Below are 26,593 nucleotides of genomic sequence, written 5' to 3'. Positions count from 1 at the left end.
AGATCAAAAAGGTGGCCTTTCTGTGGAGCCGCATAAAATGGAGGAGATAATAAATGAGTATTTTGCATCAGTATTTACTGTGGAAAAGGATATGGAAGGTATAGAATGTAGGGAAATAGATGGTGATACCTTGCAAAATGTCCCTATTACAGAGGAGGAAGTGCTGGATGTCTTGAAATGCACAAAGGTGGATAAATCCCCAGGACCTGATCAGGTGTACCCTAGAACTTTGTGGGAAGCTAGAGAAGTGATTTCTGTGGCCCTTGTTGAGATATTTGTATCATTGATAGCCACAAGTGAGGTGCCAGAAGACTGGGGATTGGCTAACGTGGTGCCACTGTTTAAGAAGGGTGGTAAGGACAAGCCAGGGAACTATAGACCAGTGAGCCTGACGTCGGTGGTGGGCAAGTAGTTGAAGGGAATCCTGAGGGCCAGGATGTACATGTATTTGGAAAAACAAGGACTGATTAGGGATAGTCAACATGACTTTGTGCATGGGAAATCATGTCTCACAAACTTGATTGAATTTTTTGAAGAAGTAACAAAGAGGATTGATGAGGCAGAGCAGTAGATGTGATCTATATGGACTTCAGTAAGGCGTTCAACAAGGTTCCCCATGAGAGACTGATTAGCAAGGTTAGATCTCATGGAATACAGCGAAAACTAACCATTTGGATACAGAACTGGCTCAAAGGTAGAAGACAGAGGATGATAGTAGAGGGTTGTTTTTCAGAGTAGAGGCCTGTGACCAGTGGAGTGCCTCAAGGATTGGTGCTGCGATCACTACTTTTTGTCATTTACATAAATGATTTGTATGTGAGCATAAGAGGTACAGTTAGTAAGTTTGTTGATGACACCAAAATTGGAGGTGTAGTGGACAGCGAAGAGGGTTACCTCACATTACAACAGGATCTTGACCAGATGGGCCAATGGGCTGAGAAATGGCAGATGGAGTTTAATTCAGATAAATGCAAGGTGCTGCATTTTGGGAAAGCATTTTGGGTGGCACAGTGGCTCAGTGGTTAGCACTGCTGCCTCACAGCACCAGGGTCCCAGGTTCGATTCCAGTCTTGGGCAACTGTCTGTGTGGAGTTTGCATATTCTCCCCGTGTCTGTGTGGGTTACTCTGGGTGCTCTAATTTCCTCCCGCAGTCCAAAGATGTGCAGGTCAGGTGACTTGACCATGCTAAATTGCCCATAGTGTTAGGTACATTAGTCAGAGGGAAATGGGTCTGGGTGGGCTACTCTTCGGAGGGTCGGTGTGGACTGGTTGGGCTGAAGGGCCTATTTCCACACTGTAGGTAATCTAATCTTAGCAGGACTTATACACTTAATGGTAAGGTCCTAGGGAGTGTTGCTGAACAAAGAGACCTTGGAGTGCAGGTTCATAGCTCCTTGAAAGTGGAGTCACAAGTAGATAGGAGAGTGAAGAAGGTGTTTGGTATGCTTTCCTTTATTGATCAGAGTATTGAGTACAAGAGTTGGGACATCATGTTGTGGCTGTACAAGACATTGGTTAGACCTTTGTTGGAATATTGCGTACAATTCTGGTCTCCTTCCTATTGAAAAGATGTTGTGAAACCTGAAAGGGTTCAGAAAAGATTTACAAGGATGTTGCCAGGGTTGGAGGATTTGAGCTATAGGGAGAGGCTGAACAGGCTGGGACTGTTTTCCCTGGAGCGTCGGATGTTGAGGGGTGACCTTATAGAGGTTTACAAAATCATGATGGGCATGGATAGGATAAATAGATAAAGTCTTTTCCCTGGGGTCGGGGAATCCAGAACTAGAGGGCATAGGTTTAGGGTAAGAGGGAAAAGATATAAAAGAGACCTAAGGGGCAACTTTGTCACCCAGAGGGTGGTACGTGTATGGAATGAGCTACCAGAGGAAGTGGTGGAAGCAGGTACAATTGCAACATTTAAAAGGCATTTGGATGGGCATATGAATTCGAAGGGTTTGGAGGGATATGGGCCAGGTACTGGCAGGTGGGAGTAGATTGGGTTGGGATAGCTGGTCGGCATGGACGGGTTTGACCGAAGGGTCTGTTTCCATGCTGTACATCTCTATGACTCTATCTAGTGTCAATCTCCAGCCTTTTCCGCATGTCCCTGCATGTCCTATCTAACAAAAATGCCCTCTTGAATGTATCAATTTAATCTGCCTCCATCACATTTTCAGGCAATGCATTTCATATCTTAACTACTTGCTTTGTGAAAAGGTTTCTCTAAAATCCTTGCTTCATTTGCACATCACTTTAAACCTCTTGCTCTTGTTTCTTTTCCAAGCTGAAACAGTTTCATCCTACCTACTCTGTCCAACTCTCTCCACAGATATTGCCAAACCTAATACTTTAGGGGCATGGGTTCAAATTCCTTCAGTACAACTGTTGGCATTTAAATTCAATTCATAAAATCTGGAATCTTAGTAATTGTGACTGTGGAATAATCATCAACTCATTTAAAAAATCTGTTCTGGTGCATTAACGTCCTTGAGGGAAGGAAGTTTGCTCTGGTCTATACGTAACTCAAGATTCCTAACTGCACCCTGAAATCCACTCAATTCAAGGGAAACTTGACATGGGTAACAAGCGTTGACCTTGCAAGTCATGTCCAAATCCCATGAAACAAAAGAAAAAAATAAATGTCTTCTGTTTTGCACCTCGAGCTGCACTTTCCTGCCATCCTTTACCACAGCATGATGCAGTTTATGCAATTCCACCTTGCACATCTGAGTGATGGAGCATCAAGAAATATCACAAATGCCATCAGCAACAACAGCAGCTGCCTTTGCCTTAAACACACTCTACCCCAGGACAATGGGGATGGACATAAGATCTGGCCCCAAAGAGGTAAGACCTCTATAGCAGTAACTACAGGCAACAGTTCAGTTCTCTTAATATGTGTGATCACATATGCCCGAGGAGGTTCACAGGTTCATCATTGCTGACTCTTATAACCATCCAGAACAACAGACTAGATAAGCAAGCACTGCCAGTTGTTGGTCACTGAAGGGACATATTGAAGGGATAATTGCACCTGAAAACTTTAAGTCACTTACTTTACCATTTCTCCTCAGGTCTTAAATCCTCTTGATGCATTGTCTTCAGTTTGGAGAGGATTAGAGTGGTACTGGAAAAGCACAGCAGGTCAGGCAGCATCCAAGGAACAGGAAAATCAAGTCCACACTCCTATTGTTGACTCCTCTGGCACTTCTCACTTGGAAGAGTCATAGAGTCATACAGCATGGAAACAGACCCTTCTCTCTAACTAGTACATGCAAAACATAATACCAAACTAAACCAGTCCAACTTGCCTGCTCCTGGCACATATCCCTCCAAACTTTTGCTATTCATGTATCTATTCAAATGTATTTTAACTGTTGTAATTGTACCAACATTCACCACTTTCTCAGGAAGTTCATTCCACATGTGAAACACCCTCTGTGTAAAAAGATTGCCTCTTATGTTTTTTTATAAATCTCTCTCCTCTCATTTTAAAAATGTTCCCTAGTCTTGAAATTCCCCATCCTAAGGAAAAGGCAACTTCCATTAACTTTATTTATACCTCTCATTATTTTGTAAACTTCCAGCAGACTACCTCTCAAACTCTTATGCTCATGTGAAAGGAGTCCCAACCCATCACGCCTTTCTTTATAACTCAAACTTTCCATACCCGGCAACATCCTGGTAAGTCTCTACTGAACCCTCTCCAGCTTGATAATAGTTGAAACTTTATTGCTGGAACAGCACAGCAGGTCAGGCAGCATCCAGGGAACAGGAGATTCGACGTTTCGGGCACAGGCCCTTCTTCAGGAATGAGCAGAGAGTGTTCAGCAGGATTTCAACCTACTGCGAATCCTCTTACAAGGATGCCTTCCTTGAAGAAGCTCTCTGCCTCTCTCTACAAAGATTTCAGTGAGTCCCTCTCTCACTGCACACCCCAGGTCATCTCCTCTGCACAGAAGCAGCCGAATCCCTCCAGCCCGGCACCGCCTTCCTGACCTGCAGTCTTCTTCTTGACCTCTCCGCCTCCATCCTACTCCGACCTATCACCCTCACCTTGACCTCTTTCCACCTATCACATTTCCAACGCCCCTCCTCCAAGTCCCTCCTCCCTACCTTTTATCTTCTCCTGCTGAACACTCTCTGCTCATTCCTGAAGAAGGGCCTGTGCCCGAAACGTCGAATCTCCTGTTCCCTGGATGCTGCCTGACCTGCTGTGCTGTTCCAGCAATAAAGTTTCAACTTTGATCTCCAGCATCTGCAGACCTCACTTTCTCCTCCAGCTTGATAATACCCTTCCTGTAACTGGGTGACTAGAACTGCACACAGTATTCCAGAAGAGGCCTTACCAATGTCGTGTACAACCTCAACATGACTTCCCAACTCCTATAATCAAAGGACTGAGCAAGTAAGGCAAGCATGCTAAATGCCTTTTTAACCACCCTGTCTATATGTGACAGAAACTTCAATTAATTATGTAGCTGCACCCTTAAGTCCCTCTGTTCTAAACATTACCCAAGGCCCTACCATTAATTCTATAAGGCCTGCCATTGTTTGTTGTACCACAATGCAATATCTTGCAGTTATCCAGATTAAACTCCATCTGCCATTTTTCAACCCATTGGCCCAATGATCAAGATCCCTTTCTAAGTGGCTGGCTTCTTCCTCCTTTTCTTGTTAGACCTCAATTCACTGAAGTCACTCAGACCTGCAGCAGCATCTCCAGCCCTTCCAGGCCTTCACTTAATTCCTGTGGTTGCTTTACCCTCGAAAACCAAATCCAGTTGAGTTTTGCAAACCTGTCTGGATCACTGTAATTAGAAATTCTTCTTTTATAGATCGATCACTTCATTCTGCTTACCCTTCCAATCAGCTAGGAACTTTGAGGTGTGGAGCAAATGTTATGGCTCACTTAAAGAGCTACGGCAAAGCCCACTGAAACTGACTATCAGTCATTGACCAATTACTGTTGTCATTTTTGCAGAGGCCATCAGTTAGAAATTCTATCCATTCCATTCCTATTTTGTCCTGAGCTTCCAACTTCACCTAATCTCCATCATTAAGATCACTTTCTATTACATCATCCAGTTCCATCCCTTGTGTAAAACCATAGACCTCTAAAACTTATATCCATATCATTGTGATCTCCAGACATGATCATTATAATGCCCTGGACAGCTTCACATCCAAATTTCACCTCATACAAAGCTCTGCAGTCCATATGAGCAAAATGAGGCCATTTGTCCCATTGAGTCTGCTCCGTCATTCTATCGCGGCTGATATGTTTCTCAACCCCATTCTCCTGCCTTCTCCTCATAACCCTTGATCTCCTTACCAATTAAGAACCAATCTATCTTAATTCTTAAATACTTTCAGTGACTTGGCCTTCACAGCCCTCTGGGGCAATGTGCTCCACAGGTTAACCATCCTTCGGCTAAAGAAATTCCACCTCATCTCAGTTCTAAAGGTTTGACCCTTCAATCTGAGACTGTGCCCTCAGATCCTAGTCTCTCCTATTGGTGGAAACATCTTCTTCATGTCGACGTATCCAGGTCTCTCAGTATTCTGTAAGTTTAAATAAGGTTGCCCCTCATCCTTCTAAATTCCATTGAGTACAGACCCAGAGTCCTTAACTACTGTTCATATGATAAGCCCTTCACCCAGAGGATCATTCTTGTAAACCTCCTCTGGACCTCCTCCAAGGCAAGCACATCCTTCCTTAGGGCCAAACCTGATCACAATATTCCAAATGTGGTCTGACCAGAGCCTTATACAGCATCAGTTAGACATCTCTGTTCTTGTATTCCATCGTCTTGAAATGAACGCTAACATTGCATCTGCCTTCCTAATTGACAACTGAATTTGCATTTTAATCTTAAGAGAGTCCTGAACTAGGAGTCACAAGTGTTTTTGTGCTTCAGATTTCTGAAGCCTTTCCCCATTTAGAAAATAGTCCATGCTTCTATTCTTCCTGCCAAAGTCCATCACCTCACACTTTCCCATATTGTACTCCATCTGCCACTTCATTTTGCACATCCTAGCCTGTCCAAGTCCTCCTACAACCTCCCCTCTTCTTCAACCCTACCTTTCTGTCCACTTACTTTTGTGTCATCTGTCGTCTTAGCAACAATACCCTCAGTTCTTTCATTTAGATCATTAATGTACAATGGTCCCAATACTGACTCCTGCAGAACTCCACTAGTCACTGGATGCCATCCTGAAAAAGACTCCTTTATTCCCACTCTTTGCTTTCTACCAGTCAGCCAATCTGCTATCCATGCCAATACCTTGTCCCTAACACTATGGGCTTGTATCTTAGTTAGCAACCTCCTATGCAGCACCTTGTTAAAGGCCCAGGCGACTGTCTGTGTGTCAAGTTTGCATGATCTCCCCATGTCCGTGTGGATTTCAGTTTCCTCCCACAGTTCAAATATGTGCAGTTTAGGTGCATTGGTTTTGCTAAATTTCCCAGTGTCCAGAGCTGTATATATTAGGTGGATTAGCTGTGGGAAATGCAGGGTTACAGGGATAGGGTAGGAGAGTGGGTCTGGGTGGGATGCTGTTTGGAGGGTTGCTGTGAACTCAATGGGCTGAGTGGCTTCCTTCTACTCTAAGGATTCTATGATTCTGAAAATCCAAATAAATCACATCCACTAGCTCTCCTGTGTCTAATTTGCTCATTACCTCCTCAAAGAATTTTAACAGATTTGTCAGGTGTAACCTCTCCTTGATGAAACCGTGCTGACTCCACTTTATTTTACCATGCCCTCCAAGTACCCCACAATGTCACCCTTATAAAAGCTTAACCACAATAAGTTCAAGAACAGCTTCTTTCCCGCTGTGATTAGACTTCTGAATGGACCTCTCAAATTTCAAATCTAATGTTGGTCTGGCGTTTTGTGCAATTTTGTGTAACTTTGTATTCCTTGCTGTATGATCTTTGTTTGGCATGATTTGCCTGTACTGCATGCAAAAGAAAACTTTTCACTGTACACAGGTACATGTGACAATAACAAATCACATCACATCAAATAAAATGGACTCTAAAATCTTGCAATGGCCAAGGTCAGGCTAACCAACCTATTGTTTCCTGTCTTGTGCCTCTCTCCCTTCTTAAGCCGATGTATTACATTTGCCATTTTCCAGTCTGTTGGCAGCCTCCCTGACTTCAATGATTTCTGAAAGATCATCACCAATGCCTCTACAATCTCTTCAGCAATCTGGGGTTTTATCCATTTGGTCTGGGTAATTTATCCACCTTTGGACTTTTCAGCGTCCCCAGCAACCTCTCCTTTGTGACTGCATCCACCTCTGCCCCACTGAATGCTGCTGGTGTCTTCCAATGTGAAAACTAATGCAAAGTACCTAATCAGGTTATCTGCCATTTCTTTGTTCGCATTACCACTTCTCCAGCCTCATTTTTCAACAGTCCAATGTCCACCCTTGCCTCTCTCTTACCTTTTAGACATTTAAAAAAAACCTTTGCAATCTTCTTTTACGTTTATATTTCAGCTTCTCACCCACTTTTTTTTAGTCATCCTCATGGATTTTAAAGGCTTCTCAATCCTCTGGTTTCTCAATAATCTTCACCACATTGTTGCCCAGAGGCTGTACCACAAGTCCTTTTCACTCACCAATAATGTGAAAGCTCTCATCCCTTAGCATCTTAAATTTGAAATTCTTATTCTCATACTTAAACCCTTCAATCCTGTTAATCTCAATCTAGCTCTACACCCCCTCCAGATATCTCTAATTGTGCAGCCTATTTGCTGCTCCCTTCACCCTAACATTGTAGGCTATGATATCAATTTTCCAAGTAGGCCCTGTCTGTAAATCCTTTCCTAATTCCTTCTTACTGTTCTCTCCTCCTATAAGATTCTTTACCAAACCTAACTTTTTTGGCCAAACCTTTGGTTATCCTTCCTAAAAATCTGTTTAATTGGCTTTCAATTTTCAAAAATGCCTTTGCAATGATTTGTGTTCAATATTAAAGGAAATATAAAAATTGCATTTTATTGAAGTTGATGTTTATGATGGTGAGTACTTTCTCCTTAATCTTTGTCCTCTTCCTGTACCACTTATAGAGAGGATGGTTCTTTCATTGTAGACTCACAAACAGTAGGAATGATGTTAGGTCACTTTATCAGAACCGATCATAAGTTTTAAAGCTTTGTAAAATCTCCTGTAAATTTATTTCTACTTAGGTAGAAATATATTAGTGTTAACTGTGACTGAACAAATATTTTGTAAAGAAAAATTACTTTCTTTACTGGTGTATCCTCTTCTCTTTCCATATCAACAGCTGCTACCTTTATTGAAACTTTATTTCCTTCAGGAATTATTAATCTGAACTCCTAAACTTCTATTCCTTAAATGCAAACTCATTTTCTATGCATTATTTCATACTGAGCCACATCAAAGAAATGCTTGGTAGTACAGAATTTCAACATTGCTAAAATGAGACTAGAAGTTGAAGTTTTTCTAGTTTTCTAGTCATCAAATTAGAATGCAAGAAACAGTCTTAAAAATAAAAGTGTGAAGAGGGTGCTGATGGTTCGGCCATTGTTGGCATGGACACAAAGCAAGAACAATTACTTTCAACTCACACACCAGGCAGGTAGATTCTGATTGCTTAGACATTGTCATGGAGCTGCAACAGGGTGTGGCTGTTGGACCCTTTCTTTTGAAAAGGTGCAAGGCATGTACAAATTCCTTTTGTCTGCATAAATTGACAGTTAACTGTTCTTGCTGAATTGCCACGTCCAAGCAATCAGAAACTTCTTCTCATGCTGTAGAATATGATGTCTCTTTTTTTCAAATCTATTTCTTGTCTCCTCATTCTGGTTACTACAAAATAAAAAAACTTCTATTTCTAGTCTCCTTTTAGCAATATTTAAGTCCTATCCAAATTAAATTTCCTTTGTCACTATCTGCCTATTCTGCTAATTGTTTGTATATTCATAAACTATTTTAAAATCCACCTCATTGATGGCTAAACTTCATACTTTGTAGTAGCATAAATCTTGACACTTCCTCCTTGACCACAGTATTCTATAACCTTACTGGAATTTTTCATGTTGCCTCTTAGCTCCCCTTATTTTTCTTTTTATTTGACTATTAGTACTAATCTCGTGGTAGAAAGACGAATGAGGTCCTGAAATCAGAATTCAGGAAGTTAGGAAGCAAACTATAAAGCGGGACATAAAGAGCAGTAATCTCAGGGTTACTCCAAGTGCCACTTGCTCATGAGCATAAAATCAAGAGGATCGATAAATCGAACATGCAGCTGGAGAGGGGTTGTAGGACAGACGGCATCAGATTTCTGAGGCATTCAGGCTCATGTTGAATGGAAATGATCTGTATAAACTGGACGGCTTACATCTCAACAAGTCCTGAGAATGATATCCTTTCTGGGAGATTTGCTATTGTGGTTGGGGGTTGATTTGAACTGGCTTATCAGAGAGATGTGAACCTGAAAGGTAACTAAAATTGGAAGGGAGTTAAACTGTTAAGTAGGAAGTCTCCCTCTGTGAGGGAGTCTTGCAGGTCCCTGGACCATGTCTGTTCCAAACCTGACTGACCATGTCCAAACCCCGGGACTGAGATCGGATGATGACCTTGACTATGTGTGGCACTAGGTGCTGACTGATCATAGTTTCCTTGACTCAACTGAGGACTATACTTTTAGACTGTCAGACATAGCCATCTCATTGAAGCACATGCAGGGTGCTTATCTCATAGGCTGCTAACACATGCTGTAGTAATTGGTGTAGTAATATGACTGTCCCCTTGACAAGTTGCCTGGCTTTCTGTCTGTGTTAATATCGAGGCAATATACAAATGCTGTGTGCATCTAAATCAATGCAAAATCAGTAAGCATTAAGAGATCAAGCCAAGAGCCCGGAATGCTTTCTATTCCAATGTATGAGATGGGTGTGTCTCTGCATACAGAATAGCCCGACAAGAGCACTGCAATGTAAGGTGCAAAGTACAATATAGATGCATTGGACTACATTATAAGTTAATCTGGTTGAGGTGGTGAGGTTAGTGTTTTGACAAAGCCAACTTCCATGGTAAGTGGGTGAGAGTGGTCACTGCCAATGAGAGTGTCCTAAGATGATCAACTTGGAGAAGACATTGTCAAGCTGCAGTTCTGACTTTCAAGTTTGGAGCTGACACAAGAACTGTGGATGCTGAAAATCTGAAACAAAATCAAATTACTGGTGAAACTCAGCATATCTGGAAACATGTCAAGAGAGAAAGCGGAATCAACGTTTCAGTTCCAGTGATCCCTTTTCACAACAAGTAGCACTAAGGAAATGGTGCTATTTATGCTGAAGACCTGGTGTGAAAGGGGATGGAAAGCTTCCTGTTGCCTGCCAATTCAACACATCACCATGTTTCCCGGCTACCATTTCTCTCTTGGGGCCTGCTGCAGTGCTCCAATGAGGCTCAGTGCAAGTTGGAAGAACAGCATTTCATTTTTCAATTGGGAATTGGTACTGTCTGGTTTCTCAACAGAACCCTGCAAGACCAGCCAACTACATAGAAATCAGGCAAAATGATCTAATAGTGAAATGTTAGGTCATGCAAGTAGGGCCCTCATTGCTGACCAATGAGATTCTCATTTAGCTGATGAAACCTTAAAGGGAAGAATGGACTTTTTTTCCTTGACATAGAGAATCTCATTTTTCTATTCTTGCTGTTTTTTTCAACTTTCTCACCGTTGCCTACAATTTTACACTGGGAAAATTCTGCCCACAGAAACTCCAGAAAATTGGGAGAAACCTCAACATTATTTAACTGTACACAACCCAACAGTCATAATATTGAAGAAAGGAGATGTGCATGTTTAATGACTTTGTGGTGCTCAAACCCTTTTAAGTCAACTTCCCTTGGTGTTTTATCATTGTAGTGTAAATCATGATTCTTTTAACATCAACTATCACTCTGAACATTTGGATTATCTCACTCTGCTTTGATTAATTTAAATCCCCCAAGGAACCATGCCAAGGTTATTAGCTGTTTTACAATCTGCCATAATGTTTTTGTGGACCTCCTTACTAATTGTGGCGTCTCTCCGGCTTCCATGTAGAACCAACTACACTTGTAACTAGTCAAAGACATTTATTGCTCACAGAGTCGGCAATTTTAATTATAAAAATAAAAGCTGTTGTTTTGTGTTATGTGTTTATTTGGTTGGTGCCTTTGTGGGCTGCTTTGAATTAATCAATGTTTTAAAAACATTTTCAAAAGTCCCTTCAGATCATCCCTATGCAACCACAACTAGATTCACAGCTAGAAATAAACTTGTCTCATCAGACAGCTGAAATGGGAGTAGGCAGCTCTCCAATCTTTGTACATTCCAGGGTGCAGCTCTGAATGATCTGTGCTTCTCATATCCATTGGAATGCATGCATATGTACACATTTTGCAAAAGCTTACTGAGTCTTCCATTACAGAAAATGTTCTTGTGTTACTCCAGTTAAAAACTATAACAATAAATTTAAGAATCTGAGAGCTCCATTGATTTATTTTTGAATTTGGACCTGTTTAGTTCCTGTTCAATGTGGCTATTTGATGATTGTAATCCAAATTTGCTCAGTAAAGTATACTTAACCCTATTTACAGTAAACCCCTCTAATTAGAAAGATCTGAATTCAAACATGTGAAATTTATTTCGTACCAAATTTGTTTATTACTTTTTTTTGCTTCTTTATTGGTCACACATTTAAAGGTCAAAAAAATAACTTGTTTTATCCCTTGGCCAGTTTCTCTAGAGCCAGTATGCAAGGGTGCAAACTCAACTGTCACTGGGGTGTTGGAAATCAAATCTCACTAAATATTATAATTAGAATTAGGTTTAATGTCATGTCATGGAGTTACAAAAGTTAAGAATTTTAAAATGAGTACACAAAATCCCCTAATTTGCCTGATCTTCAGACTGAGATTGATAGAAAGCATGGAGCAGATTTCCTTACTTAACAAGAATTACTATTTGTTATAAGTAATCAGACTCTCGCCACAGGTAACCAATCATAAACCATCTGCATGTGACTCGACTATTTAAACCTCTAATCTCTCATGAATTCTCCTTTCCGTTGATGAATCAACTTCTTGTTGCCAGGAAAAGACCCATCTAAATCCAGCCCCAGTTCATCTAAAACCATTTCAATTACTGTGTGATCAACATTTGGAGATGCTGGTGTTGGACTGGGGTGTACAAAGTTAAAAATCACACAACACCAGGTTATAGTCCAACAGGTTTAATTGGAAGCACACTAGCTTTCGGAGCGCTGCTCCTTCATCAGGTGATTGTGGAGGGCTCGATCGTAACACAGAATTTATAGCAAAAATTTACAGTGTGATGTAACTGAAATTATACATTGAAAAATTGATTGTCTGTTAAGCCTTTCATCTGTTAGAATACAGTGATAGTTTCACTTCTTTCATGTGATCAACAGTTGCATAGATGATCCTTGACTTAGGTTACTTGCTTTTCAAAACATGCAGCAATTCTTGCAAATCATTGGTTTTAAACAGTCCTCTCTCATTTCAGTTCACTACTTTAAAAGTTTGTTTCTATCTTCCTCATGGGTTGACAGCCCAATTTTACATTTTATTCAAAATTATTTGCATTCATACACATTGTCAGGCCACCTACAAATTTTTAAAAGGCTTAATTAATTTACCACATGGTCTAGAGAAGTAGAAGAAGGTGACTCATGACTATTTTTCCCTTTGCCTTCCAGCAACATGCACATCCCAGGAATGAATAAAATAATGCCTTCCTGTAAAACATAAATGAAATTAGTAAACTGCAGTAGTCTCAATCCATAGCCTTCATTTGATCATAACTCTATCAATAGAAAACCCATGCATATAAGATTTTATCCTGTTATTTCTCCAGCATGGTACTTGTTCTTTAGACCCATGCGATCAAATATTTTATGTTGATTTTGTTGAAGCAACTTTGGAAAGTGTGCAATGTAAATTGAACTATTCAATCAGTTTAATGAATCAGGATGTCCATTATCTGAAGACATGCTAGCAATTCCTAATAGCTACTGAATTTAAGAGACTACAATTATTAAAATACTGTAGGCATCCACATGAATCAACTGAGATACTCTTGAGTGAATTCACTGGCACCAAATATTGGTATTACAGATACAAAATCACAGATTCCTACTATGCAGAAGGCCATTTGAAGCTACATCTTCATCCCCATAATCCTGCCCATTTATTTAAATATTCATCTAATGTTATTTTGGATACATTGATTGAATTTGTCTCTACCACATCTTCAGACAATGCATTCCAGACCTGAACCACTTGCTGCATGTAAACATTCTTCTCACATTGCATCTATTTCTTTAGCAAATCACTTTAAATCTGTGATGTCTCATTCTTGATTTATTTGAGAGCAGGAAGAGTTTCTCCCTGTCGACAGTCCAGACTTCTTCTTACGACTTTGAAAATATTTTAACATTTTACTCTCCAAGAAAAAACAGTCCCAACTTCTCCAATCTTATCCTCCTGGTTGAAGTCCATCATCATTTGAACCATTCTTGTAAATCTTTTCTATATTTTCTCCAATGAGAGCTCTGAACTCCTCAATACCCTGTGGACTGTGGAGGAGGGGAGCTACTGAGCTTGGAGGTGTCTGACATTCCCTGTCCAGCCTAACCCTGGGAGGCAATGACAGCCCTTCACAAAGATGCTGCCAGGTGGCAACTCCACCACAGTCAGGGGTGAGTGGCAGCCCTGGCTGACAGTCTGGGGCCTGCTCCTCTGGTTTCTTGCTGAAGATCTCAGACATCAGGGCAGGACAGGGTGAGGCTGTGACCTGGGAGAGACCTCTAGTCTAACAGAGGAAAAAACCAAAATGGTGCCAATTAAGTAAGGTAATGTACTGCTGTAAACAATATTATAACAAATCTTGCAAAGATGAGCAAGAATTCCAGTACAAATAACTTAGTGAGGTTAAAGTAAAACAACACTAAATAGGGCAAACCTAAACACAGACTCCCTGTACATGATAGTCTCTTCTGAGGCATCAACCTCAAATGAAAAGTACAGATTACTGCCACTGAAACATTCTGGTACACACAAGACTACACTTTGAACAGACTGGTTAGTTCCTTTAGGAGCAGTCCTTTATATGAGCAGCTCGTATCTTGTCATGACAGTTAATTCTTTCAGGTACTAATTGCTTTATACAACATCTCCCTCAATTTTCATTCTGGTTAATATACTATTTATACAATTGTCTCAAATAACTGTTTTCACTGCAGCGTTAGAGGTTTAGGAGTGACCTTACAGAAGGTTATAAAATCATAGATAAGGTGAATAGCAAAGGATTTTTCCCTCAGGTGGGGCAGTTCAAAATAGGGTGTATATTTTTAAAGTGAGAGGAGAAAGATTTAAAAAGGACATGAGGGGCAACTTTTTTACACAGAGAGTGAAATAAACTTCCAGAGGAAGTGGTGGATGCAGGTACAATTACAATGTTTAAAGACATTTGGGTAAATACATGAATAGGAAATGTTTGGAGGGATATGGTCCAAATGCAGGCAGGTGGAACTGGTTTAGTTTGTAAACATGGTTGGCATGGACAAGTTGGGCTGAAGGGTCTGTTTCCATGCTGTATGACTATATGACTCTAAGAAAAGGAGGCTTATCACTCCACCCATCTCTCTCCAAGTCTTTGGCTTTAAAAAAGGCTGAAAATTTGGTTAGAGCAAAAGTGTGCTGCTTGAGAATGAAATATTCAGATGCAGTTCACTGAAGTTTTGGAAATTTGGTTTCCCAGAGGACGTTCACTGACATTGACATCACTGTTGGGTATTTTATTGCCTTCAAGGATCTTTAGTTTTCAAATTGTGTCAGAGAATCTAGCTGTGTTTCTGAAATAAGTGATTTCCATTTTACATTGTCGTGAGGTGCACTTGCATGTGATCCTTTCATTCTCATTTGTATTTTGTGGAAAACATTATTGTTTCATCAGATTCAAACACAGACAGCAAAGTTGACTGTCTTGTTTTACTTCTTCTTAGCATCTGTATGGCTTGGTTAAATGTCTACTACTGACTCCTGGTGATTATGGTATCAAGGATATCAGATGATCAGATCGATAATTTGCAAATCCTATTTATCCTTCTCCTTTTATAATGGGACTGCTCTACTGGAATGTCATTCAGTCCATTGGAACTCGCAGATCTCAATAAACTTCTAAAATTACAAAATAAATCCTTACATAAAAGCATCACCATTTTTAAACACTGTGGTTTTCTTCAAGTAATTAGCAATGCCATAGAATGTATTGTTCTTTTGCCAATATTCTGTTCTCCTTTGCTGAAGGGATTTATTGTTAGTTGGATACTTTTCCATTTACACAAATGGCTATTCCACATATTTGAACCAAAACCGGTGAGTGTTGACAAATCATTCAACTCTGTATAGGATCACAGCCAAGCCAAATTTTGCCCTCATGACATGTAGTCTTTAATGTTGTTAGATAAATGGTAGAAGCAGGAATACTGGATGATTCAGCCCCCACACCCTGCCAACACCCCCAAATGCCCCTAACTCAGAGACATTGAGAATAGTTGTAATAGTTGGTAAGTTATTATGGTAGATACTGAAATGGCAGAATAGCTGAATGAATTTACAGAGGATAGTGAATTTACACAGGATACATTTTGTGGTAGAAACACAACAGTGTATCAATGCATTAATGAGAAACTCTTCTTAAGTGGATGAGAGTGTCTGGAATGAACATGTGGGGAGGCGAATAATCTAGCAGTATTATCTCTGGACTGTTAATCCAGAGACCCTGGTAATGTTCTGGAGACCCGGGTTTGAATCCCACGATGACAGATAGTGGATTTTGACTTCAATAAAAATCTGGAATTAAGAGTCTAATGATGACCATGAATCCATTAGATGTCAGAAAAACCATCGCGCTCACTAATGTTAGTTATGGAAGCTAACTTACCTGGTTTGGTCTACATGTGACTCTAGACCCACAGCAATATGGTTGACTCTTAACTGCACTCTGGGCAATGAGGGATGGGCAATAAATACTGGCCTAGCCATTGAGGCCCTCATGCTGTGAATGAATAAAAAAAATTGTAAAGGGTGCAGTGATTTATTTGAGAGCAATGAAAAATATAAATGATTGGGAAGAAAATTTAGTGCAGTTGCGACAGACTTGGAAAAGTTGTAATGGAAAGCCACTTAAAAACTTAGTTGACAAAAAGGCATAAAATGGTATATGGCATAAAATGTAGAGCTGATATTAAGAATAAAAGATGGCTGAAAGGCAGGTTATGAAGGATGTTAGTGTGGTACCCTAGAAAGTAATATTGGGACTGCTGTTATTCTTTTCATAGCTACATTATTTGGACTTACAGATAGGTAGGTGAACATCCAAACTTGTGATAATAAAGAAACCAAACTGTCAAGAGTTCAGTGACTGAAAAGTAAGTAGAGATGATGCTAAATGTAGAAAAATATGAGATAATAAAGAAGAGAATGACTTTGACCCAACATCCAGATTTATACTGTCAAATGACTGGCAACATTCACATCTCATAGTTGTTAGGTAAGGGCTAGGAACCAGAAAATCATAATGTTGGCCATCATCAGCAAGATACACAGCCATCAATAAATTGAGAGTTATCTTGGATTAACAATATGAACACTATTTTCAAGAACAAGACAAAGGCTTGGTGCTCTGTGATGAGTGACTCACATCCTATTCTTCAGGCTTCTCCATTATCTTAAAAGCTCAAATCAAAAGTGTAATGGCTGCTGCCATAACATCATCCAGGAAACTCAACATGACCTAGGACAGAGCAGCTTATTTCATAGTTGCCCAGATGTCAGTATCTATCTCGTCCCACACTGGCATACAATGTCAGCAATCCTAAGAAGTCGGTGGTTGTCTTTCTCCTTAAACTGTTGCATTGTTAGGCAACGCCAACCTACTCTACCTAAAGTTATCATGATAGCATTCTAATTACAACAATGCAGCAGTTAAAGGAGAAAGACGACCACCGACCTCTTAGAATAGCTTTTATCAATACATTCTGAGATGAAGTTTCTCTTTTGTTGACAAAGATTGCTGATTGTCCTTCTTTATTTTGTTATAATTGTGAGGTTTGGCTTTATAATGTTTTGGATTGTGTCTTTAAACTTTAGCTTACAATTGTTGTTATGAGACCATGAGACAACATTTTTTACTTGTGCTTTGTCTTTATTGAACTTTTTGTAAGATTAATGCCTTCAATAAGTGTTCATTGTTGAGGTCACACAACAACAGAAAGTCAGAAGAACATCAGTATACGATTGCATTTCTATCTCTTTTGATACAGAAAAAAACCCACAAAAAAGAGCATTATCATTTACATTGCAAGTTATTCAAATCACCCACTATGCACAAAACAGTTATCTTAGTTTATTGTTCCTGTCAGTCTTCATACATGCATTGAACATATGATCTTTAAATTTTGCCAGTCTCATATTATACATGAGCATATTGTCATGGGCTGTTCACTTGGGGAATGTTTCTTCTTGAGAAGTGTCATTTCTATTTTACCTGTTGCTATCACAGTAGCTGTTGTTCTGCCATTTTCAATGTTGGGGTATGGTAGACCTCTGGGTTTGATGGTTGACCTGTGGTCAATGCAGTTGGTGAGTTTACATCTTCCTAATTGGGCAATTGAGGAACAACTTCTCCTGGTGTGCATATGTGTCTGCATCTCTCCTTTGAACTCTCTAAGATAACTACTGTGTTTCCTACATACAATATGATGTCATCTTGGGCTGCCAATTCATCTCCATGTTGCTAATATTTTTTTGTGACTGTAGAAGTATCCCTAATGCTTTTAGGCCATCCTTCCATTATCATTTCTTGCAAAAATTGGAGCGTAGCATTTTGTTGGATAGTCTGCTTAATTTGAGCAAGGGGCTTGTCTGGCAGATTCAATGTGTCTGCTGGGTTGTTGACATCCAGAGCACTTTAAACTGCTCCTTCATTTAGGATGTAAGGATTTCACACTCTACCATAATGTCCTCTACTGTATTCAAATGAAGTTCTGCACTCAACAGCATGTCAGCAATGTATATCAGTTTTTTCCCTGTTTGTATGCCACATTCAAACAATGTCTCTAATAACAGAGTCAACTATTTGTTACACAACCATTTGTACCTCCTCAACTGGAAGCAGATTGTAGAAAGCTGCTGATTTTATTCTTCTTCACTTGCCACTTACCAGCAAGGGTAGTAAAGATTTTTGCCTTTCAATTTGTGGAAACATTTATTTGATGGTTGACACGGGGTAGGGAGCCGTCTTTAAGCTTTATTTAGTTCCTTTGAGTCGATGTATACCTCAGTTTTCCAAATTGTTTCACTGCTATCATCTTGCTAGTTCATTCTGTAGGTGTTGTCACTTTCTTGATTACTCCCTTTTTATCCATCTCTATCTTTTCTTTAAGATTAGTTTTGTGAGCAACTGGAAATTTCCTTGGTAGATGCTAAATTGACCTTGCATTCTCATCTCCTTGAAGACATCCTAGACTTTGAAAGATATCATTGTACTGCTCTAGGATCAATTCTATAGTCAATATTCTGGTGGGCTACTACACATTGAAAATCTCTTTTTTGCATGTTGAGGGTTAACTGTCCAAGTTTTAAATTTGCTCCAGCTGAGATGAGTAGCTTTTGCTTGCAGTCTAGGATCTGAAACTCCAGATCTTCATTCTTTTCATTGTGTTGTGCTCTCAGACTAAATGTCCCATTGCTACAGGTCTGGTGCTATCATGTGGCTTCAACATTTCTTTCAAGGATTTCATTTTAGATCATCATTTTGAACAATTTTGCACCGACCTGTGAATTCCAGTGTTGATTTTATTTTGACCTGATATCTTCTTTCTGTAGCCATTACTCGAATACTCACAAACCGTGTATCACCTACAAACCTGAAGGAACATAACTGTTATGTGGTGCAGAATGATTTATAACACACACGTTGAGTCAGTTTGGCCAGTGATGGAAAACGATTTGTCAGAATCTTCAGCTAAAATCTCTTCAATGGTCATCTATATCTATTTTCAGATGATGAACATCCTGATCTATGTTGGTTACCCACCCCCATATTGTAAGATCTTGTTTTGGATGGATTGCTCCCAGCACAGCCAATCCATTTTCAATCATTTACACTTCTTGTTAGCACACTACTCACCATTTACCTCTTTCTCAGCTAATCTTTAGTGATCCCTTTCTTTTCCTGTCCTTTCTTTCTTCTCTCTCTTTGCACGTATTCTATTCACTCCTTCCCCAATCCCAGCCCTGTCATCAGCATAAATACCACTATTTCCTAACTCTTTCAGTTCTGACAAGGGTCACCGGAGTCAAATATAAGTTTGTTCCTGTTGCTATAATGCTGCCACACCTGCTGAGTTTCTTCAGTGCATTCTGTTTTTGCCATCTGTATATAATTGTTGTGCTTCTTTCTGGCCAAACACTTGTGTGCAAATGATTTGACTTCTTGCAGTAAGAACACACTGGATATGCCTTCCTAATACTGGACATGCCTTACATTCTTCATGTAGTGTCCTCCACAGTATTTGTATCCTGCTCCTGTGTGTAATTTTTATTCACTTTTGGCCTGAAATGTATCTCAGCATAATGCAAGACCTGAATATTCCTTAGTCACTGATTTACTCTGCATCAGTACCTCTGCATATGTCTGTAACTTTCAAAATATGCATGCTTACTGCAGGATCTCTTATGCCTAATATAATCCTGTCTTTAATGTGATCATCTTTAGTTGCACGAATAAACAGATTCCTTGAACGGTGTTAATGCAATCACATATTAAATAATTTCATCTTGAGCTCTCATACTGAACACATAACATTTATAAGTTATGTTGGTTTGGGTTTAAAGCATGTTTTCATATATTTCAAAACTTCTGCAGTCTGTTCCTTCTGTTCGTTGGAGAGATTTAAGATGTAATACTCCTTGAAACACCCTCTTCACAACAGTGATAAAGTGTAGCTACTCTTAACTTACTTGCTTGTTAATCAAATCTAACACAATTTCTTATTTTACCAATGTAAGTGGAAAATCTGCTGGTTCTGTTTCATTCAACCTTTCATTTTGACCAGTGCTGGGGAAAAGGAATGTTTGCTGTCTTTATACCTTACTGTGTGCTTTCATCTGTGTTCCTTTCGTGTGGTTTCTTGTGGCTGTTTGCAATTTACAGCACTTCTGTACATTTGTGTGTTCCTGTTTTACTAGCGTTTCTGTACAGCTCTTCAACATTCAGTCACAACTCCACTATAAAACCATGTTACGTGTTCACAGGATAACAATTTGGCTTGTATTGTATCTTTATTGAACGATCTATAAAATGGATGTTTCCAATGTATATCTTGAGACAGAGATTATATGACAACAACAAGTCAGGAAGCAGATTACGACAGTATTACTACAGTATTGCATTTCTATCCCAAACAGATAGCTATTCAGAATTCTACCTGGCAACAAGCCCGGTTTAGTCAAGGGTCTGACTGAGCAAAGTGCAAAGTTCTTATACTTGGGAGTAAAGGCTAAGGTCACTGGTGTTATCAGTCAATAGACTTGATGATTCCAACTTTTTGGGATAAAGAGAGAGAGGTAGAGAACAGCAGTTCTTATGGTTAGCAGAAAGAAGAGATTGCTGGTACTTTGTGAGCTACTGAAGCCAGGTATAAGAGGGAGGTATTCTTGAGTCAAAAAAGTGCGTACTACAGCCAGCTAGGAAATCCAGGAGGTTTTCCTTGGCATCGCAGCAAGTGGGAAGAGCATTGGGTTTGGCATGGTTGGAAGTGGGAAAAGGAATAGGTTTTGCTGTTGGTACTGGATTTATGAATCTTTGGAAAATTTGAGGCTCCTTGGAAATGGTTGCTTGAAATAACTTCACATCGAATGGGAAAACATAAACTCATTGGAAGCTGGGAGTGTCTGTGGACTATCAGAACTTTGATTCTGAGGAAAGTACAATGTGTGATAAACATCCCTCTGTATAATTTAAGTTATGAGTTGGTTATTAGAAATATTTACTTAATATTGTTTTTAGTTCTGGATATAGGTTTGTTCGCTGAGCTGTAAGGTTCATTTCCAGACGTTTTGTCACCCTACTAGGTAACATCTTCACTGAGAAGCACTGTTGATTCCTGCTTTCTATTTATATGTTTGTGTTTCTTTGGGTCAGTGATGTCATTTCCTGTGGTGATATTATTTCCTGTTCTTTTTCTCAGGGGGTGGTAGATGGAGTCTAACTCAATGTGTTTGTTGATAGAGTTCCAGTTGGAATGCCATGCTTCTTGTTGTGGTTCTGTTCGCCGAGCTGGGAATTTGTGTTGCAGACGTTTCATCTCCTGTCTAGGTGACATCCTAGGACTGCAAAATCACTACATAGGACAAACAGGAAGACAACTACCGATCCATGTCCATGAACACCAACTAGCCTCAAAACGACACGACCAGCTATCCTTAGTAGCCACACACGCAGATGACAAGCAACATGAATTCGACTGGGACAACACTACAATTATAGGACAAGCCAAATAGAGAACAGCCAGGGAATTCCTAGAGGCATGGCACTCATCCACAACCAGAACTGCAAAAAGAGGAAGAAGAACACCTATACAATGTATTCGCCAAAAACGGATACCCCAGCAATCAACAGATGCCTAAGGGAAAGACAATGGAACGAGGACATGCCACAACCCAAAGGACTAGCCAAACTACCATACATCAAGAGCATTTCCGAACTGACAGCCAGACTACTGCGACCACTAGGACTCATAACAGCATACAAACCAACAGCCACTCTCAGACAACAACTCACCAGAACAAAGGACCCGATACCCAGCATGAGCAAAACCAGTGTAGTGTACAAAATCCCATGCAAGGACTGCAAAATCACTACATAGGACAAACAGGAAGACAGCTACCGATCCATGTCCATGAACACCAACTAGCCTCAAAACGACACAACCAGCTATCCTTAGTAGCCACACACGCAGATGACAAGCAACATGAATTCGACTGGGACAACACTACAATTATAGGACAAGCCAAATAGAGAACAGCCAGGGAATTCCTAGAGGCATGGCACTCATCCACAGATTCAATCAATAAGCACATCGACCTGGACCCAATATACCAACCACTGCAACGGACAGCTGGAACTGACAACCGGAAGCGGCAGATTCAAACCACTACAAATGCCGGAGGAAAGATCACAGAAGCGCTTCACTGGAGGCTCCCAAGCACTGAGGATGTCACCTAGACAGGGGACGAAATGTCTGCAACACAAATTCCCAGCTCAGCGAACAGAACCACAACAACGAGCACCCGAGCTACAAATCTTCTCACAAACTTTGCCATGCTTCTAGGAATTCTCATGCATGTCTCTGTTTGGCTTATCCTAGGATGTATGTGTCCTCCCAGTCGAAGGTTTCCTTCCTTATCTGTATGTAAGGATACTAGTGAGAGAGGGTCATGTTGTTTTGTGGCTAGTTGATGTTCATCACTAGTATCATCACTCTCATCACTCTCACTAGTATTCTTACATACAGATAAGGAAGGACACCACTTCAAGTGGAACAACACATGCTTCCTAGGACAGGCCAAACAGAGACATGCACAAGAATTCCTAGAAGAATGGCATTCCAACCGGAACACTATCAACAAACACATCGGGTTAGACCCCATCTACCACCCCCTGAGAAAAACAGGAAATGACATCACCACCAGAAATGACATCACCGACCCAAAGAAACCCAAGCATATAAGTAGAAAGCAGAAATCATCAACAGTGCTTTGCCCGGAGGCCCAATGATGATGTTACCTAGTAGGGTGACGAAACATCTGGAAATGAATTTCCCAGCTCAGCGAGCAAACCTACATCCAGAACTTCAACCTGAGCTACAAATCTTCTCAAAACTCATTATTGTTTTTAGTCATTTGATACAGTAAAAAATCATCAAATGTGAATTCATGTGTCATCCATTTCATTTATTAACTGAAAATTCATATTTCATCTCAACAGAGATTTTCTTTTGATTTTCATAACTGGTAGTTTTCAATCATGCAATTAAAAACTCAGCCAGAGGAACATCAAGAAATTTGCATCTAAGAAGGAGTGAGGATCACTCGCTGTCATCCACCTCAACTGGCAACAGCACTAACCCTATGTGGCCTCAGCGCTGCCTACTCACTTGCTCAACAAATCTCACCACCTGCACTAAAAGTAACCACTGTGCCACCTAATTTAACTTCCCTTATTTTCTAGCTCTGTTTCATTCCAGGAGAAAAGCAGTCCCCAGTAGGACAAAAAGAGTCAAGACAACAGTGGAGTTGCAGTTAGATAGGAGAGTGAGGAAGGCATTTGGTATGCTTTTATTTATTGGTCAGAGCATTGAGTATAAGAGTTGGGAGGTCATGTTGTGGCTCCACAGGGCATTGGTTAGGCCACTTTTGGAATATTGCATGCAATTCTGGAGTCCCTCCTATACGAAGAATGTTCTGAAACTTAAACGGGTTCAGAAAAGATTTACAAAGGCTTTACCAGGTTTGGAGAGTTTGAACTATAAGGAGAGGCTGAATTGGCTGGGACTGTTTTCTTTGGAGCATTGAAGGGTGAGGGGTGACCTTATAGAGGTTTATAAAATCATGAGGGGCATGGATAGGTAAATAGACATGATCTTTTGTCTGGGGTGGAGGAGTCCAGAAGTAGAGGGCATAGGCTCAAGGTGAGAGGGGAAAGATTTAAAAGGGACCCAAGAGGCAACATATTCATGCAGAGAGTTTTTCATCCATATATGGAAGGAGCTGCCAGAGGAGGTGGTGGAGGCTGGTACAATTACAACATTTAAAAGGCATTTGGAAGGGTATATGAACAGAAAGGGTTTAGAGGGATATGGGCCAGGTGCTGAGACTAGATCAATTTAGGATATCTCGTTGGGATGGACGAGTCGGATCAAAGGGTTTGTTTCCGTGTTGTACATCTCTATGACTCTGTTAGGCTGTTCAACATTCATTTGCTGATTAGTTCTTGTTGAGGGCATAAAATACATAACCACTAGATACCTGCTCTGATGTCCATATTAAGAATTCTCAACATTTAGCTTGTTTGCTGTGTTGGTAGGATAGGAAACTGAATAATAATGAGCTGAGTTATGCCATTAATAAGGTGTATAATAAGGTCTTTAACAAACAAGCAGTAATTCCCTTTAATTGGCTATTGCTGCCAATTCATTCCATTAGGTCAGCAGCTCTTCCAGTAGCCATACATAATTGGCAGGCCTGGCAGTAGTAATTTAATTGATTGCTAATCTGAATACAAGGCCCTGGCACCATCAAAGCTGAGCTATTTCACATTTTTGCTAGGAGCGAGATGCCTGATGCTTCCCAAAAAAATCCCAGCCTCTGATTCTGGAATTGCTGTTCTGAAGAGATCAACTTAGAGCCCACTTCCACCCTCTTGCCAAATTCTCAGCCTTTGGTTCTATAATTAAAATAACTTCCATCATTTCTTTACACTTTTTATGTGTGTGACTCCAAAATATTTATTTGGTGTTTATTTTGCTTTATGGACACATCTTTTTTATGTAAGTATATATAATACATAAATAATATGTCTATATATACATACATAATGTTTAAACATTTGGAAACATTTCCTGTTAAATGTTTTCATTGTAAATTTCTAGGTCCAACATTTATAATGGAAATTTCCAATGTACACTTCTATCAGGATTGGGAAATTTGGGTAGTCTCAGAATATAGCAGTACTCTATACAAATTTTGGTCATGGGTTCACTGGAATTGGTACAAAAAGTGGGAAGACAGGTGATGCAAAGCAATAGCCATGGTTCTGATAGCATCAAGGGAGAACGTTTGTTGTGTGTTATGCTGCAGAATGGAAGCAAGCCTTACCATCTGGCAGTACTGGGTAAGTCCGTGATTTTAAAACCACTGAAGTCATTAAACAGTCCAGTCCAGCACGCAGAGACTGTGTTGCCAGATCACATCACTGAGGAAAGGATCTTAAATCTGGACAGCACCAAGAAAGTCTTGAATGTGTCAATGCTGTAGAACCAAAATCACCAACTAGCTGGTCCGAGATACAAACATCTGACTAAACTCAGCATTTACCCTGTCATCACTAAGTTGAAATTGCACTTAAATTACAAAAGTAAACATTATGTTCATATGAAACTCTTGTCCACCAACTAAAGAAAATTAATATAAGAATTACCAGGAAAGCGATGTTGAAATAAGCTCAGTGAATTGCTGCAGTGCATTATGCGGATATGATATGTTCGAGTCACTGACAAATGGCAAAGGGTGTCGAACTAACAATCTTGTCAATGCTCAATGATGTTAAACCTTGTTAACATTTTAATTGTACTGGTCCAGGTGAGTGATGAGTATCCCATCAGACATTTGAACTGAATCTCATAGATTGTAAAGATGTACTAAAGGTAGCTTCCAATTTGGCTCATGATAAAAATTACAAGTTGGTAATATGGAGTGTCTGCTTTGCATTCACGTTCCCTTTACTTTCCCCTCTAGGTGTTGTTCGATTAGTGAAACCAATTATTGGACCATTCACTTCCACCTTAAAGCTGGAAATGGACTACTATTTGACAGGGCAACTGTCTCATCGCAACATTGTGTACGTTACCATCTACATCTCGGAATACTGGTTCTAGAGGCATTCTTCATACAAAGTTAACCTACACAACTGGCCACACATGTAAACCACTGAGTAATACAGGAAAAATTCTTCTGTACTTCACTTCTACTCCTTAAACATCCGCATCAGTATGATTAGAATGCATTAAGCAGAGTTGCATATTTATCAAAGATCTATGTTTCCTCTCAAGTTTATATTTAGAATAAAATGTTTTTTTTAAATTCACTACATTACATTCAATATTTTTCAAATAAAGTTGTACCTAGAAAAATTACGTTTCAGTGTGAAGTAAGTCAGAGAGATTATCAAAGTTGGACAGTCTTGAAACCTGAAGTGCATACAACTGAACAATGGCACATCAATTTCCTCAAAAATAACCACATTATAACATTTTTGTGATGCATGAACTATTTGAACACAAATTGCACTTGAATGATTGTCAAATAAAACACTGGTTGCTGCAGACTGTCTCCTTTTAATAGTTTGCACTGCTCTGAATTTGTTCAAGCTATTCCACATCAGTTCAACAAAATTACTTGTGTTAAGATAGACTGATGAGCAATATTCATTGTCTCTACAAGCTCCAAATACTTTAGAAAAAACTTGCAGTGTTCTTAATGTGTCAATAGTTATCCAACACATGGGTTTGGAATTTCCTGTGGGGATATAATCAGTAAGTTACACCCAAAAATTATGCACATTCGAGCACCTATTTTCCCAATGGCTAATTCAACCCAAATTTGCAGCCAATCTCAATAATAAATATAGGTACTTAAACATGGGCATAAACAAAAATAAATAGAATTCAACTCAAGGATTGTGGACTGCAC

General features: G+C 39.8%; 1 protein-coding gene across 2 annotated transcripts in view; it reads left to right on the top strand.

Moving 5' to 3' along the window:
- Positions 1–26,226, top strand: part of fbln1 (fibulin 1) — a 176,551-nt gene extending 150,325 nt beyond the window's left edge. For both annotated transcript variants that reach the window (XM_043709278.1, XM_043709280.1), the window contains one exon: positions 25,640–26,226. In XM_043709278.1, the coding sequence (XP_043565213.1) occupies positions 25,640–25,779 (140 nt within the window). In that variant the 3' untranslated portion in view covers positions 25,780–26,226. The remainder of the gene's footprint in view (positions 1–25,639) is intronic.
- The last annotated feature ends 367 nt before the right edge of the window (positions 26,227–26,593 follow it).

The sequence above is a fragment of the Chiloscyllium plagiosum genome, chromosome 19 (genome assembly GCF_004010195.1).
Source record: "Chiloscyllium plagiosum isolate BGI_BamShark_2017 chromosome 19, ASM401019v2, whole genome shotgun sequence".
Taxonomy (NCBI): Eukaryota; Metazoa; Chordata; class Chondrichthyes; order Orectolobiformes; family Hemiscylliidae; genus Chiloscyllium; species Chiloscyllium plagiosum.
Note: the sequence above shows the minus strand (reverse complement) of the source record. Positions and strands in the feature narration are given on the sequence as shown.